Source organism: Musa acuminata, chromosome BXJ2-9 (assembly GCF_036884655.1).
Source record: "Musa acuminata AAA Group cultivar baxijiao chromosome BXJ2-9, Cavendish_Baxijiao_AAA, whole genome shotgun sequence".
NCBI lineage: Eukaryota > Viridiplantae > Streptophyta > Magnoliopsida > Zingiberales > Musaceae > Musa > Musa acuminata.
This window is the reverse complement of record NC_088346.1, coordinates 6430696-6446306: the sequence shown is the minus strand read 5'-3', so window position 1 is coordinate 6446306 and position 15611 is coordinate 6430696. Positions and strand designations below refer to the sequence as shown.

General features: G+C 42.6%; 1 protein-coding gene across 1 annotated transcript; it reads left to right on the top strand.

The window, feature by feature from the left end:
• The first annotated feature begins 226 nt into the window (after positions 1-226).
• LOC135624008 (uncharacterized) lies at positions 227-14703 on the top strand. The gene is made up of 2 exons (XM_065127476.1): positions 227-2313; positions 12380-14703. The coding sequence occupies exons 1-2, from the start codon at positions 310-312 to the stop codon at positions 14519-14521; spliced, it is 4146 nt and encodes a 1381-aa protein (XP_064983548.1). The 5' UTR covers positions 227-309; the 3' UTR covers positions 14522-14703.
• Positions 14704-15611: the final 908 nt, after the last annotated feature.

Below are 15611 nucleotides of genomic sequence, written 5' to 3'. Positions count from 1 at the left end.
ACGCGCATAGAAAAAGGTGAAGATTTATATTGAACGAGGAGAAAAATATATTGGAGGGCATATTAATTACACTTTGGGAACTATTTGGTCCTCTGAAAGTGTTGCAGACTTTGCAAGATACATATGGCTGCCGTGTTTCTCAGGTAACCTATAAAACCTTTTATAGCCGAGGATACCCGATAAAAGCATATTTAAGTTAGTGTATCGGTGCTGACTGCGAGGCGCTGAAGACCACGACTCTCTCCTCCTCCTCCGAACTATATTAACTGTCTGGTCCTCTGATCGTGTTGCAGATTTTGCACCACACATATGGCCGCCATGTTTCTCCAGACTTTGGTCAGCCTCCTCCTCCTCTTCTTCCACAAAAAGCTTGCAGCCTCCGGCAGCGCAAACCATGAATTCATCTTCAATGGATTCAGTGGAGCCAATCTTACGCTCGACGGGGTGGCATCCATCACCTCCAGTGGTCTGCTGAGGATCACCAACGCGACAACGCAGGTGAAGGGCCACGCCTTCCGTCCATCCCCACTTCGTTTCAGAGATCAAACTACTGGTAAAATCTTCTCCTTCTCCACCACTTTCGTCTTCGGCTTCATCCCAGAATTCGCCAATCTTAGCGGTCATGGAGTCGTCTTCTTGATTTCTCCCACCAAGGACTTCTCCGGAGCCTTAGGAAGTCAGTTCTTAGGCCTCTTCAACCAGAGCAACAATGGGAACTCGAGCAATCATATTCTTGGCATCGAGCTTGACACAATCTATGACCCTGAATTTCAGGATATTGATGACAATCATGTCGGAATCGACATTAACAGCCTGACATCTAACTCTTCCCACACCGCTGGTTATTATGCTGATGACTCTGGTTTGTTCAAAGCTTTAAGCCTTAGAAATGGTGAAGCCCTGCAAGTTTGGATAGATTACGATGCCCAAGAGATGATGCTTAATGTTACCCTAGCTTCAATCCAAATGGCCAAACCCCAAAAACCTCTTTTATCCGCGATCATCGATCTATCAAGCGTGCTGACAGGTCCCATGTATGTTGGCTTCTCCTCATCCACTGGTTCTCTCCTGACGTCTCATTACATTCTGGGTTGGAGCTTTAACATGAATGGAGTAGCTCAAGTTCTCAACTATTCCCTACTGCCCTCTCTCCCTCGTGTGAGACCCAAGCGAGGATCAAAGGCGTTGACCATTTCACTGCCTCTAGCATCTGCTGGACTAGTTCTAATCGTCGCAGGAGTCGTGGCTTTCATCGTAAGATGGAGGATAAAGTACGCAGAGGTCCTCGAGGACTGGGAGCTTCAGTACGGCCCTCATCGGTACTCCTACAAAGACTTGTACGAAGCTACCAAGGGTTTCGAGGACGAAGATTTGCTCGGAACAGGCGGATTCGGAAAGGTCTACAAGGGGGTGCTACAGACTTCTAAATCGGAGATTGCGGTGAAGAGAGTATCTCATGAATCAAGACAGGGCATGAGGGAGTTTGTCGCTGAGATAGTTAGCATCGGTCGCCTCCGCCACCGCAACCTTGTTCAGTTGTTGGGCTATTGCCGACGCAAAGGTGAGCTCCTGTTGGTGTATGAATACATGCCCAATGGCAGCCTGGACAAGTTTCTGTATGGCCAAGACAAGCCTACTTTGGATTGGGCGACACGGTTCCGGATCATCAACGGCGTGGCTTCAGGGCTTCTGTATCTACACGAAGATTGGGAGCAAGTCGTCATCCACAGAGACATCAAGGCGAGCAATGTGCTGCTCGACCATGAACTGACTGGAAGGTTGGGTGACTTCGGCCTAGCAAGATTATACGATCATGGGACTGTTCCCCTGACCACCCGTGTCGTGGGAACCATGGGTTATCTTGCTCCCGAGCTTGTTCGAACCGGCAAGGCGGCAACCATCACCGACGTGTTTGCATTCGGAATCTTCCTCTTGGAGGTTGCTTGCGGAAGGAGGCCCGTGGACCCGACGGCGGACGAGGAGAAGCTTATTCTGTCGGAATGGGTGTTGAAGAATTGGCAGAAGGGATCGATACTGGAGACGACGGATCCAAGGCTCGGAGAAGCGTACGCGGTGGAGGAGGTGGAGCTGGTGTTGAAGCTTGGACTGTTGTGCTCGCATCCACGGCCCACGGAAAGGCCGAGCATGCGCCAAGTGGTGCGCTACTTGGAGGGCCATGCACCGCTTCCCGAGCTGTCGCCCATGTACCTCAGCTTCGGCTCTTTTGTGCAGCTTCGCAACGACGGTGTCGATGGCCGTATCATGTCGAATAATTCGCCGGTGGCTACTACATCGGTTCTCTCCGGAGGTCGTTGACGGAGTCCGACAATCATGTGTGTCGTCTCCCGTGATTTGTCCCTTTGTCATACAGTGTATTGTTAGCTTTGAAGCACTAAAAGACAATCGACCAGTTGTGGTGTAGTAATACCCTGTGATTGTTATCATGACATACTAAAATGTTAATTTAGTCTACAACTCAACCGAAACTCAACGTGGGTGCCTACGTATGAAATCACATGCCATGGAACCTTGACCATCACTCCGCACATTTGAATGAAACCTTGTTGACATGCAAATTTATTAGCGTATGATAGATATTGTTGATGGCATACCTCGTTGACAACATCATTTGATTCATTTGTTAATTGTGCCATCTTATAATATCTAGATACTTATTCTGTTCAACATTGCTTAAATTCCGCTGCAGATTCTTCACTTGATAATAACTCGGAGAATGGTCGATGCATTTTTGTGATAATTTATTAATTATTGTAAGACTCATTTTACTACATACCAACGTATAGTAAAGGGTCGTGAATTATGATAATTTATTAACTACAAATAAAATATCTAAACGTGTTTTATATTGACAACAGATCCATCTAGATTCTGTTTAATTTGAAATATTCACTTATACCCAATGATATTTTTTATATAATGAAATGATACAAAGGTCCATGTGACATTGTGAAGTATGACATTGTATTCTTCACATAGGGTTTTGCGCCAGTGTGGAGATTTTTGGGTTGGGTAATGATTGTGAATTCAATATATTCAGGTAGATAGTTTATGATAGCATAAAGGTCAAGGATTTGATGTGACTTAAATATATTACTTTTTGAGCATGTTGTCATGTGATATTCAAGCGCGATGATATTATTGGGTTACGTTAAAGGTATAGAAATTATTGAAGGGTTATTGATACGTACCTTATTAGGCTAATGCATTTCGGTATCACTTGGTCGAGGAGAGGACAAAGACATCAATCGTGGTGTGAGAGTGTTACTTCATCAGGTATTGCTGGATAAATTTGTAGAGAAATAGGTGGGGAAATTGTATACGGGGTGAGATGGTGCTCAACTGTAGTGATAAGAGAGTGTATGTCTTAAGGAGAACTACTAATTAGTAAGGTGAGAGGTGTGTTTGAGAGGGTCGGAGATGTACTCATATGATTGTTGGAGTAGCTCACATTATTGATAGCCCATGGTTTTAAAAGAGAAAAGTAGTCTCGACAAAAATAACATGATATGATATAAAAACTTTTTGGTTTGAGGATTATAGCATCGAAAAGCATTGTGTTCAAAAGAATACCCCATGAAGATACAAGGTTTGGATCTTGGTATTAACTTATGTGAAGTATACAGACATAACTAGAGATAATATAAACAACCAAATACTTTGAGTTTTTAAAGGTTTGAGATTTTATAAAATAGCTTTTCAAATGATGGCTGATGTTGTAGGACTGGGGTGAGCATGTGGTTAATAAGGCAAACTATAATTTAAAAGGTTGGTGGTATGAAGGCTTGGTGTAAAATAGTTAAGTAGTTTCGACTATGTGATGTTTTCATTTAGTAGAGTCAACTAGTTGAGGAGTGTGTGGTAGTTACTTAAGATGTTGTATGTCACAGGATGAGAGGTAGGTTTTAAGATTTGGTATTCATCTCCTCCATTAGAGTAAATTATTTTAATGGTAGACTGGAAGAAGTTCTCGACTAATTTTTTGAAGTAGTTAAAGACTATGGTGACTTCATATTTATGTTTGAGTAGGTATAATCATGTATATTTAATAAAGTAATCTATAAAAATAATATAAAATATAAAATTATCAAAAAAATAGTTGGGACAGGGATTTAGACATTGGTGTAGATAATTTCAAATAGTTTAGAGTAGGTTCTGGAAAATTTCATAAAAGGTAGTCTCTGACTTTTATTATTAAGGCAAGTATTATAATAAGTTATAATTCCACTTGATTTAAAAATTGAAAAAGAGTAATGAGAAAGTAGGTATTGTTAAATGGAGGATGATAGATGACTAAGATGATAATGTCACACAATAATTAATGCATCAATTAAAGTAAGAGCGGTTGACTAAGTGATTTATGAAACTGACAACTACTTGTAGATGTTGTATTTATTTTGTCTCTAAAATAATGATGCTCTTATGCTCAAATCCTTTACAAGAAATGAGTTAAGAAATAACTTAATAGAGATATTATTTTATTTACAAAATTAAAAAAAAAATATTTCTTTTAATATGAGAAATACACAGAGCATCATTGAGTATAAAAATATTAGTGTTTGAATTAAGTATTATGGACCAGTGTAACTAATGGAGATTCTATTACTGTTACCAATGAATAGGTTCGGTAGATCAGAAGTAATATGATAAGAATCACTAAGTCAACAATCCAATTGTTTGGTTGAGAAGTTAAAGTAGTCATAATGTTTGCATAAGGTCAATTGAGTATAGTAGTAAGCTTAGGTCGAGATCAATAAACTTTTGTTGTGTGTTCGATTTTATCATAGAATTGGCAAACGACTTTTTATTGGTTGTTATTGTTGGAATGTCAAAGTTGCTAATAGTTATAATGTAAGTTATTTCCTGAGTAATTTGGATTAAAGTTGTCACCATAATTGAAAGGTTGATAGTTTTATGTGTTACTCATGTGTCCAAGAGGCATCTTATTTGTTTCTTTGTTGAAGTTCATGTTGCTTTGGTTGCTCTTTCTTTTCAATCTTTTACTGACTTTTGAGCTATGATAGTTGATCCTGTCATTTTTTCTTATCTTTTTAAGTATGATTCATAACTAATCAACTTTTCATATAGTTCCTCAAATGACATCAACAAGTCATGTGCCCGAACTTCTACCGCTAATTCCTTATAGTCATCTCCTAAATTATTGAGAGTATGCACAATAACTTCTTCATCACTCAAGGGATGACCTATTAAAACCAAGTCATCGATAATAACTTTTATATTTTGCATATAATTCCTCTTGTATTATATATAAGAGACTTAACATACGAGTCCGAGAGTGATTGGCGAGAATGATTTATAACTTTGATCATGCTTCTACTATAGTGGTGCATGAAGATATTAGTAATATTATGGATTCTGGGGTTTGAATTACTTGTAGAATAAGACAATATTATCATAATCATAACTTGTGATCAAGATTTATTATTGGGCTAGGTTCTTCTAGTATTTTGATCTTTTTTGGTGGATAATTGAAAGAGTCATTAATGTAGCCTAATAGATTATATCCAAATAGAATATTAGAGAATTGTGTTAGAAAATAAATAGATAAACAAGTTGTAGAAGTAGTTGATTGTTATTAACATATCCTCCTTCCTTTTATACAGGTTAGAAGGGAGAATTTTCCTCAACAGATTAGAGGATTTCCCTCAACAGAGTAGAGAGATTTCCTTAAACAGTTAGGAAATCTCATCTACTTATCATGCCCCCGCAAGATGGTGCTCCGATCAAGGAGGCCAATCTTGGACTGATGTAATGCAAAAAGTTTACGAGCTAGAGGCTTCGTAAATGAGTCGGCCAATTGATCAGCCGTATGAACATGAGAAACACGAAGTTGACGGCGGATAACTTGATCGCGTACAAAGTGGAAATCGATAGCAATATGTTTTATGCGGGAGTGGAATACCGGATTAGCGCACAGATAGGTAGCTCCAATGTTATCACAATATATTGTAGGGGTGGAATCGATGTTGAGTTCCTGGAGTAGATTCGTGATCCAATTGAGTTCTGCAGTGGTAGCGGCAATGGCACGGTATTCAGCTTCAGTTGTAGACCGAGCGACTGTCTTTTGCTTCTTAGAACTCCAGCTGATTGGATGAGCACCAAGGAAGATAATATACCCTAATGTGGATGTTCTATCATCAAGGTTACCTGCCCAATCAGCATCGGCAAAGGCATGAAGACAAAGTGGAGAGTGTTTATGAAAAAAGAGTCCATGATTTAAGGTCCCTTTAAGATATCGTAGAAGTCTCTTGACCGCAGACCAGTGTAGAGTAGATGGTTGATGCATAAACTGTGATAATTTGTTGACAGCAAATAAGATGTCTGGACGCGTGAGAGCTAAGTATTGTAAAGAGCCAACAACTTGACGGTATTGAGTGGGTTCTGTAGCAGGACTTCCATCCGATAATTTGAGAGAACCACTAGTAGAGATGGGGGTTGTAACTGCATTTGCATCCTACATGTTTGTCTTTAATAACAAATCTTGAATGTACTTGCGTTGTGATAAAAGGAGACCAGAAGATGTGAAGGTAGCTTCGACGCCCAGAAAGTAGCTCAAGGGTCCGAGATCCTTAAGCGAGAATCGAGCTGCCAGCTGTTTGATGAACACTTGGATGCTGATGGGATTGTTGCCTGTAACAATAATATCATCCACATATACCAGAATATACATTGTGTTTCCATGATAATGTCGCAGAAACAACGAAGTGTCAGATTTGGAGTTAAGAAAGCTGACAGAAATAAAAAATGAGCTAAGTTCATAAATGGCTTTCCGAAGTTTGCAAACATGCTGTGGATACTGAGGATGAGTAAAACTAGGGGGTTGTTGCATAAAAACATCTTCGGATAGAGATCCCTGTAGAAATGCATTATTAACATCCAATTGTCGTAATTGCCAGCCTTTAGTGGTAGCCAGACTCAAGATGAGCCGGATTGTAGTGGGTTTAACAACAGGACTAAACGTCTCAGTGAAATCAACCCCAGGTCGTTGATGAAACCCTTTGGCGACCATGCGTGCCTTATATCGGGCAACAGAGCCATCTGAGTTCCGCTTAATTCTAAAGACCCACTTACACCCGATGATGTTTTGTGAAGGATGGAAAGGAATGAGATCCCACGTTGAATTATGGAGGAGGGCATTATATTCCTCACTCATGGCAGTACGCCAATGTGGAGATTTTTGGGCTTGAGTAAAGGTGGTGGGTTCAACGTTGGGGGATGAGGAATTCATGATAGCTTGAAGGTTAAGTACCTGACGAAGTTTAAAAATACCATGCTTAGAGCGAGTGGTCATAGGATGATTAGAGACGACAGGATTGGGAGGTGATGTTGGGTGAGGATCTATGGCATAAGTCGGGTCAAGTGGAGACACGTCAGGGGCACTTGGGCAAGAAGGAGATAAAGAGGATGGTTGTGTCTCGGAACATATTGCCCCATCAATTGGGGAAGAGTGGAGTGGAGTAGGAACGGGCAAGTGTTGAACTGGAGTGATATAGTGCGGATCAGGAGGGGAGGAAGTAGACGAAGTCATGGGAGGCTCGTCCAATTGGACCGAAGGTATACCCCAGTGAGATAGTGAAGTGGTCTGTATGGCAAGATATGGAAGGGTTTGGAAAGGAAAGTTAGACTCAACAAAGACAACTTGACGTGATATGAAGATTTTATGAGTGTGGAGATTATAGCAGCGGAAAGCATTATGTTCAAGTGAGTAACCAATAAAGACACAAGGAGTAGATCGGGATGTTAACTTATGAGAGGCATAGGGACGTAACCAAGGATAACATAAACAACCGAACACTCGGAGTTTACGAAGGTTAGGGGGTTTATGAAATAGTGTGTCAAAGGGGGACCGGTATTGTAGAACTGGTGTAGGCATTCGATTAATTAGGTAGATAGCAGTTTGAAAGGCTGCTGTCCAAAAAGTTGAAGGCATGGAAGCCTGATGTAGAAGTGTGAGTCCAGTTTCTACTATATGCCGATGTTTACGTTCGGCAGAACCAACTAGTTGAGGAGTATGTGGGGGAGATTTAAGGTGTTGAATGCCACAAGCTGAGAGATGGGATGCCAGGGCTTGATATTCACCACCACCATCAGAGTAGACTGTCTTAATGGTAGACTGAAAATAGTTTTCGACCAACTTCTGGAAGTGGAAAAAATGCGAGAAACGTCAGATTTATGGGAAAGAGGATATATCCATGTGTACTTAGAGAAGTGATCTACAAAAATAACATAAAATCGGAACTTATCAAAAGATAAGATTGGAGCAGGACCCCAAACATCATTATATATAATTTCAAAAGATTTAGAAGAGGAAATGGAAGATGAGCCAAAAGGCTGCCGATGACTCTTATTACTAAGACAAGCATCACAATGCATCATAGAATTAGTGGACTTAAAAAGAGGAAGAGAGTGACGAGATAATAATTTCTGCTGAATAAAGGACGAGGGATGACCAAGCCGACGATGCCACATATCAATTGGAGCCGCAACAGAAGAATGAACAGTGGGCTGGGTTATTCGAGAGGTTGACGGCCATTCGTAAATGTTGTCTTTATTCGGGCCTTGGACTAATGATGCCCCCGTGCTCAAGTCCTTAACAAGAAAAGAATCAGGAAAGAATTCAATGGAAGTATTGTTATGTTTGCAAAATTGAGAAACAGAAATGAGGTTGCGTTTAATATGAGGAGCACATAAAACATCATCGAGCGTAAATGTATTAGAGTTAGAATTAAGCGTTGTGGAACCAGTATGAGTTATAGGAAGTCCTTTACCATCACCGATGATGATATCTTCATCGCCGCCATAGGGATTGTGAAGAGACAAATTCTGAATATCAGCGGTGATGTGATGAGAGGCACCAGAGTCGACAATCCAGTTGGACTTGCTAGGTGTCGAAGAAGTTAGGAGATTTGCCTGAGGCTAGTGTGACGGAGCAGGGAGGCGGGGACGAGACCGGCAAACTTTAGCAGAGTGGCCGACTTTGTCACATAGTTGGCAAACGACCCGTCTTTGATGGCTCGGTAGGGCAGGATGCCAAGACGGATGATGGCTGGAGTTGCCACTTTGCGAGAAGTGATGACTAGGAGGATAAGAGGGGTGTTATATGGAACTCACAGAATCAAGAGGCGCATTAGCCAAACCTTGGGTGATGTTCGGCGAGTACCGAGTGCTCTTCCGTTTAGACTTATGACTGACTTGAGCAGTGACAGTTGATCCAGGTAGTTTTTCCGCACGCTTCAAGTACATCTCGTAGTCAGTCAGCTTATAATAGAGATCTTCAAAAGAGACTGGCGAGTCGCGTGCCCGAATTGCAGCAGCCAATTCCTTGTAGTCGGTGTCGAGACCATTGAGGGTATGAATGACAACCTCTTCGTCACATAGGGAATGACCTATTAAGGCCAAGTCATCAATGATAACCTTGATGTGTTGTAGATAATCAGATATACTACTTCCCTCTTGTTTTGTCACCATAAGCTTGGATAGAAGACTGAGCTTGCGAGTACGCAAATGATTTGCCATGGTGGTTTGCAGTGTAGACCATGCATCAGCAGCTGTCACACATGAAGATATCAAGGGAGCAACAGATCCAGCAACTGAAGCTTGAATGGCTTGGAGGATGAGACGATATTGACGTAGCCACAGTTTGTGAGCTAGATTGGGTACTGGACTGGGATCGCCGGGGATGTTGAGCATGGCCGGAGGACATCTGAAAGAGCCATCAATGTAACCTAGCAAGTCGTATCCAAATAAAAGATTAGAAAATTGAGCTCGCCAGGACGCATAGTTGCCACCCTTTGATAACTTAAAGGGTATCAGCGTGGCAGCATTGATGGAGATAAGCCCTGTAGAAGAACAAGAAGTGGGAGTCCCTATAGGAACTGAAACATCAGAAGAAGTGAACGAAGACATTTTTTTTTTTCTTCGTTTTTTTTTTTTTTTAAGAAGAAGTGGAGAATGAGGGAGGGGGCTGCTGCTATAGATTGCTGCAGCAGATTGGGCAATCTACAACAGTGCCCAAAGTTGTCGACAGCTGCTGTGGATTGCTGCTTGCTGCAGCAGATTGTAGAGGCTGCAGTTTGCCGAAAGATGGCCGCGAAAACTACAGCGATTCTCAAGACTGTGGTTCGCTGCTGTTGATTGCTGCTTGCTGCAGCGGATTGTAGAGGCTGCAGTTCGCCGGAAGATGGCTGCGAAAACTGCAGCGGTACTCAAGACTGCGGTTCGCCGGGAAATGGCCGCGAAAATCTGTAGTGTTACTCAAGGAAACTGCAGTGAGAGAAATCTACAGCAATTAGATGTAGACTATGGTTCGCTGCTGTGGATTGCTGCTTGCTGCAGCGAATTGGAGAGGCTGCAGTTCGCCGGAAGATAGCTGCGAAAACTGCAACGGTACTCAAGACTGCGGTTCGCCGGGAAATGGCCGCGAAAATCTGCAGTGTTACTCAAGGAAACTGCAGTGAGAGAAATCTGCAGCAATTAGATGTATAGAGAAAAGCGGCAGCGAAAGCTGTTGTGGTAGAGGAAGGAAGATGCAGCAGTTGCGGTTGTTGCTGGCTGGGAAGCGGCCGCGACAGCGAAGGAGGAAGACGCAGCAGCCGTCGTTAAGCAAGGAAGACTGAGCGAGGAAGACACCATCGTTCGCCGTTCGTAGCTATTGAGGAGGAGGACACCGCCGTTACGGAGGCGCCGTTGTGTAGAGGGAAGCGACAGCGAAGGCTGCTGCGATAGAGGAAGATGCAGCAGTTGCGACTGCTGCTGGCCGGGAAGCGAGGAAGACACCGCTGTTCGCCGTTCACCGCTATTGAGGAGGCAGTGAGAGAATGTTTTCCTCCTTGCGTGACGACAACAGAGAGTGTCTGCTGTAGGCAGCAAATAGGAGAGGGAGCAAGGCCGGCGAAGAAAAGCAAGACTGGCGATGAAGAAAGAGAAGAAGTGGATGAGCAGAGACTCCGCTTGAGGCAGCATGTTACTGTGGCCGCTTGGCTAACACACGACGATACTGTTGTCGCCAAGGAGGAACTGCTCTGACACCATGTTAGAAAATAAATAGATAAACAAGTTGTAGAAGTAGTTGATTGTTATTAACATATCCTCCTTCCTTTTATACAGGTTAGAATGGAGAATTTTCCTCAGCAGATTAGAGGATTTCCCTCAACAAAGTAGAGAGATTTCCTCGAACAGTTAGGAAATCTCATCTACTTATCAAATTGTGCACACATAATTACTACCATTGGATAATTTAAAAGAAATCAGAGTTAATAGATATAAGTTTTGTATGTTGAGAAAAATTATTGTTTCCTATACGAGCAATAATTGGAGTGTCAATAATATACAAAAAAGAAGTATGAATCGATCTGATGAATCTATTTATCGGTAAATGAATAGGCTTGAGAGAGGGTGGAGAGGCAACCACAGTGGGGGGTCTGTCGGCAAAGTAGCAGCAGCGATGTTGTACACCCTCAAGGACGAGGAGCCCGAGAGGAGGCAATGGGCACTCAGCTTATTGTGGTGCAACTGTCGAGAGGTGGTTGTTTGGAAGCAAGCTATCGAAGCTGGTGGTCGCAGAGAAAGTCACTGGCTCTAAGAGGAGAAGAGGTTGTTGGTGTAGGGAGGCCTCATTATTTCTATGACAACAAAAAGGAAGATGGGAAGATGACTACAACAAGGCATATGAGGGGCGAGTACTCGGTGGCAAAGGGAGCTTTATTGAGGACGAAGCAACGCTCAGTACAAAGGTGTGTCATGCTTCTTCCTGGGGCACTATTACTACAGGGAGAGGCAGCACAACGACCATAGTGACTTGAAGTCTCTTGACCGGTGATAAATTAGCAAGGGAGGATTCTTGTTGTCACCGACAAATCAATGGTAGAGTGTTATCATTAGACGACGAGGAAGAGTGAAAAGCTTTGCTTAAGGTAGGAGGGGCTCTGCTATCATATAGAAACAAGAAATAGGTTGCGAAAGAGATGATTTTGTTCATTGACGTAAAGAATATTTATATAGATTTAATCTGAGGTAGAAATTTTTCTCAATCAATTACTCAAATCAGGTAGTCAAATAAGTTATTCAAATTTATGATTGATTCTCAAATATTGATTTGCTCTATTATGATCTTCTGTCACAATCTTCTATCACATATCGCCATCAAATTTACTGCAAACAAAGACTTCAAAATATCTATCAAGAAAAAGAAACGACAGAAGAATATATATATATATATATATATATATATATATATATATATATATATATATATATTCCATCTCGTGTTTAGAAAATTAGCGCATGAGAATAATCGTGATAATAAGCCCGCCGGTCTTGGCATTCGGACAAAAAGTGGTAGATGGACCGGTCAAGTACGCGCTATTTCGAACATCTTCTGTGCAATTTCATACTGTTGACTATTCAAAGCCATGAAAAATCAATCTCTGATGTACCTCAGTTTCTAAATCTACGATCGTTACTGAGAACTCGATCCAAATTTTGCAAGACTCGTATGTCAGCGATGTTTCTCAAGACTTTGCTCTTCCTGTTCCTCCTCCACCGAGCAGTTGCAGACTCTTGTGGTGGTAATGATGGGTTCACCTTCAATGGATTCCGTTGCCACAATATTGCTCCCGACGGGATCGCGTCGATCACCTCCGACGGGCTTCTCGTGGTCACCAACAATACAATCCAGTCGATGGGCCACGCCTTCTACCGAACCCCACTTCGCTTCAGAGATTCTCCTAATGGTACCGTCTTCTCCTTCTCCACCACTTTTGTGTTTGCCTTCATCTCAGAACTCGCGGACCTTGGCGGGGATGGGATGGCCTTCTTAGTTTCCCCCACCAAGAACTTATCCCGAGCCTTAGGTAATCAGTATTTAGGCCTCTTCAATTCAAGCAGCCGCGGTAACTCGACCAACCATGTCCTTGCGATCGAGCTTGACACAATCGGTAACCCCGAATTCCAAGATATCGATGATAACCATGTCGGGATCAATATCAACGACATGAAATCTAATGAGTCCCGCACTGCTGGTTATTATCTGAATGACACTGGTTCGATCGAAAATCTAAGCCTCAGTAGCGGCCAAACCATGCAAGTTTGGGTAGACTATGATAGCCATGAGATGCTACTTAACGTGACCTTAGCTTCAATCCCAATGGCCAAACCCCATAGACCTCTCTTATCTGCGGTCGTCAATCTTTCAAGCGTGTTGTTGGAAACGATGTATGTTGGATTCTCCTCCTCCACTGGTCCTTGGCTAACATCTCATTACGTCCTTGGTTGGAGTTTTAAGATGAATGGCGTAGCCCAAGCTCTCGACTTCTCCCTGCTGCCTTCTCTTCCTCGTGCGAAATCAAATCACAAGTTAAAGGTTTTGCTCATCGGGCTGCCCCTGGCGTCGGCTGGACTTGCTGTGATCATCGTGCCCATAGTGAGGTGGAGGATCAAGCATGCAGAAGTGCTCGAGGATTGGGAGCTTGAGTATGGGCCTCATCGGTTCTCCTACAGAGATCTGTTCGTCGCTACGAAGGGTTTTAAAGATAAGGAGCTGCTCGGAATAGGCGGATTCGGAAAGGTCTACAAGGGGGCCCTACAGACTTCTAAATCAGAGATTGCGGTGAAGAGAGTGTCTCATGAATCAAGTCAGGGCATGAGGGAGTTCATAGCAGAGATCGTCAGCCTCGGCCGCCTCCGCCACCGCAACCTTGTTCAGTTGTTGGGCTATTGCCGGCGCAAAGGGGAGCTGCTGTTGGTGTATGATTACATGCCCAATGGCAGCCTGGACAAGTTTCTGTATGGCCAAGACAAGCCTACTCTGGATTGGGCGACGCGCTTCCGGATCATCAAAGGCGTGGCATCAGGGCTTCTGTATCTACATGAGGACTGGGAGCAAGTCGTCATCCACAGAGACATCAAGGCGAGCAACGTGCTGCTCGACCATGAACTGAACGGAAAGTTGGGTGACTTTGGCCTGGCAAGGTTATATGATCATGGAACCGATCCACACACCACCCGCATCGTCGGAACCATGGGTTATCTTGCTCCCGAGCTTGTTCGAACAGGCAAGGCGACCACCATCACCGACGTGTTTGCGTTCGGGGTCTTCCTCTTGGAGGTTGCTTGCGGGAGGCGGCCGGTGGACTCGGTCGCGTCCGGGGAGGAGCTGATTTTGTTGGATTGGGTGGTGGAGAATTGGCGGCAGGGATCGATACTTGCGACGAGGGATCCGAGGCTGGGACAAGAGTACGTAGTGGAGGAGATGGAGCTGGTTCTGAAGCTTGGATTTCTGTGCACGCATCCTTTGCCGGCAGGCAGGCCGAGCATGCGGCAAGTGGTGGAGTATTTGGAGGGGGAGGCAGCACTTTCGGAATTGTCTCCCACCTACCTCAGTTTCAGCGTTCTGGCGATGCTTAACAATGAAGGCTTCGATGATTACATCATGTCGTATCCTTCGTCGGGAGCCCCTTCATCCGCCATTTCTGAAGCTCGGTGAGATCATGCGGTAGCTCACCATGTCACTCGCGCTATCTATCTTTCCTTCCGGTCTTAAAGATTTAGCCTTTGTTTTTTTCACTTGAAAGGAAGTGATTTTTTTTTACGTGTTTTCATTGCATTTTACAATCACGAGATCGAACAAAACTGAAATTGTCGATCCTGCAAAGATGGCAAGGAAGGTGTGATATACTGATAGATGTCTTTGTAATATGTTATTGCCATCCATTACGACATCAAATGTTTCATGTATGGAGTCGATCGTAAAAAGGATCGAAGGAGTCGTCCTCCTTCTCTGCGGTGGAACTGAGAGGCACGAGGAGCTTTCACCTCTATCGATACGCGATCTAGTAGAAAGAGAGGAAGAATAGCTTTTGCCTGGATCATCCATGCTCGACTTGGTCATCATCACAATTAAACTTTGACTCATCTAAAAATAAATTTAATTCCACCAATAATGGGTCCACATTTCTCAATATTTTTTTCTCAAATATGATAGGATTCAAAGTGTGAGTAGTAATTAGTATTTTTTTAAAAAAAATCAATATGCCGTTTATGTATCAAAAATACTAGTACAATTAGGAATATTCATTAAGGAGTGTTCAAATCAATTCGATTCGAACTGAACCATTAGAATCACATTTTCAATTTGATTTAGTTAAAATAAGATAGTTTGAATTGAAACCGATTTGGATCTATCTAATCAAATTGATCTAAAATCAATTAATCCGATTTGATTAACTAGTTATCTAATTTATAATTTTAAATATTTTAAAAATATATTTTTAATGAATCAATTCAATCGATTGAACCAAATCAGAATCTTAGTCCCATTAAACAACATTTATGAAATTGAGCTCAAGTCATTTATCAAATTAGACCTTTGTGTCGTTCGATCGCGTTCCATCCATTTCTGAATTGGACCGTGACATTTCGGGATGTAGACTATTGTACTACTTTGAGATGTGTGTATCATGTCCGTTGTGAATACTTAGTTTGGTCTGACGTGTCTGTCAACTGTCGCTATGTGTGATATCAAAATATTCTCTATCAAATAAACAGAGAAAAATATATTGAAGAATAAAAATAAG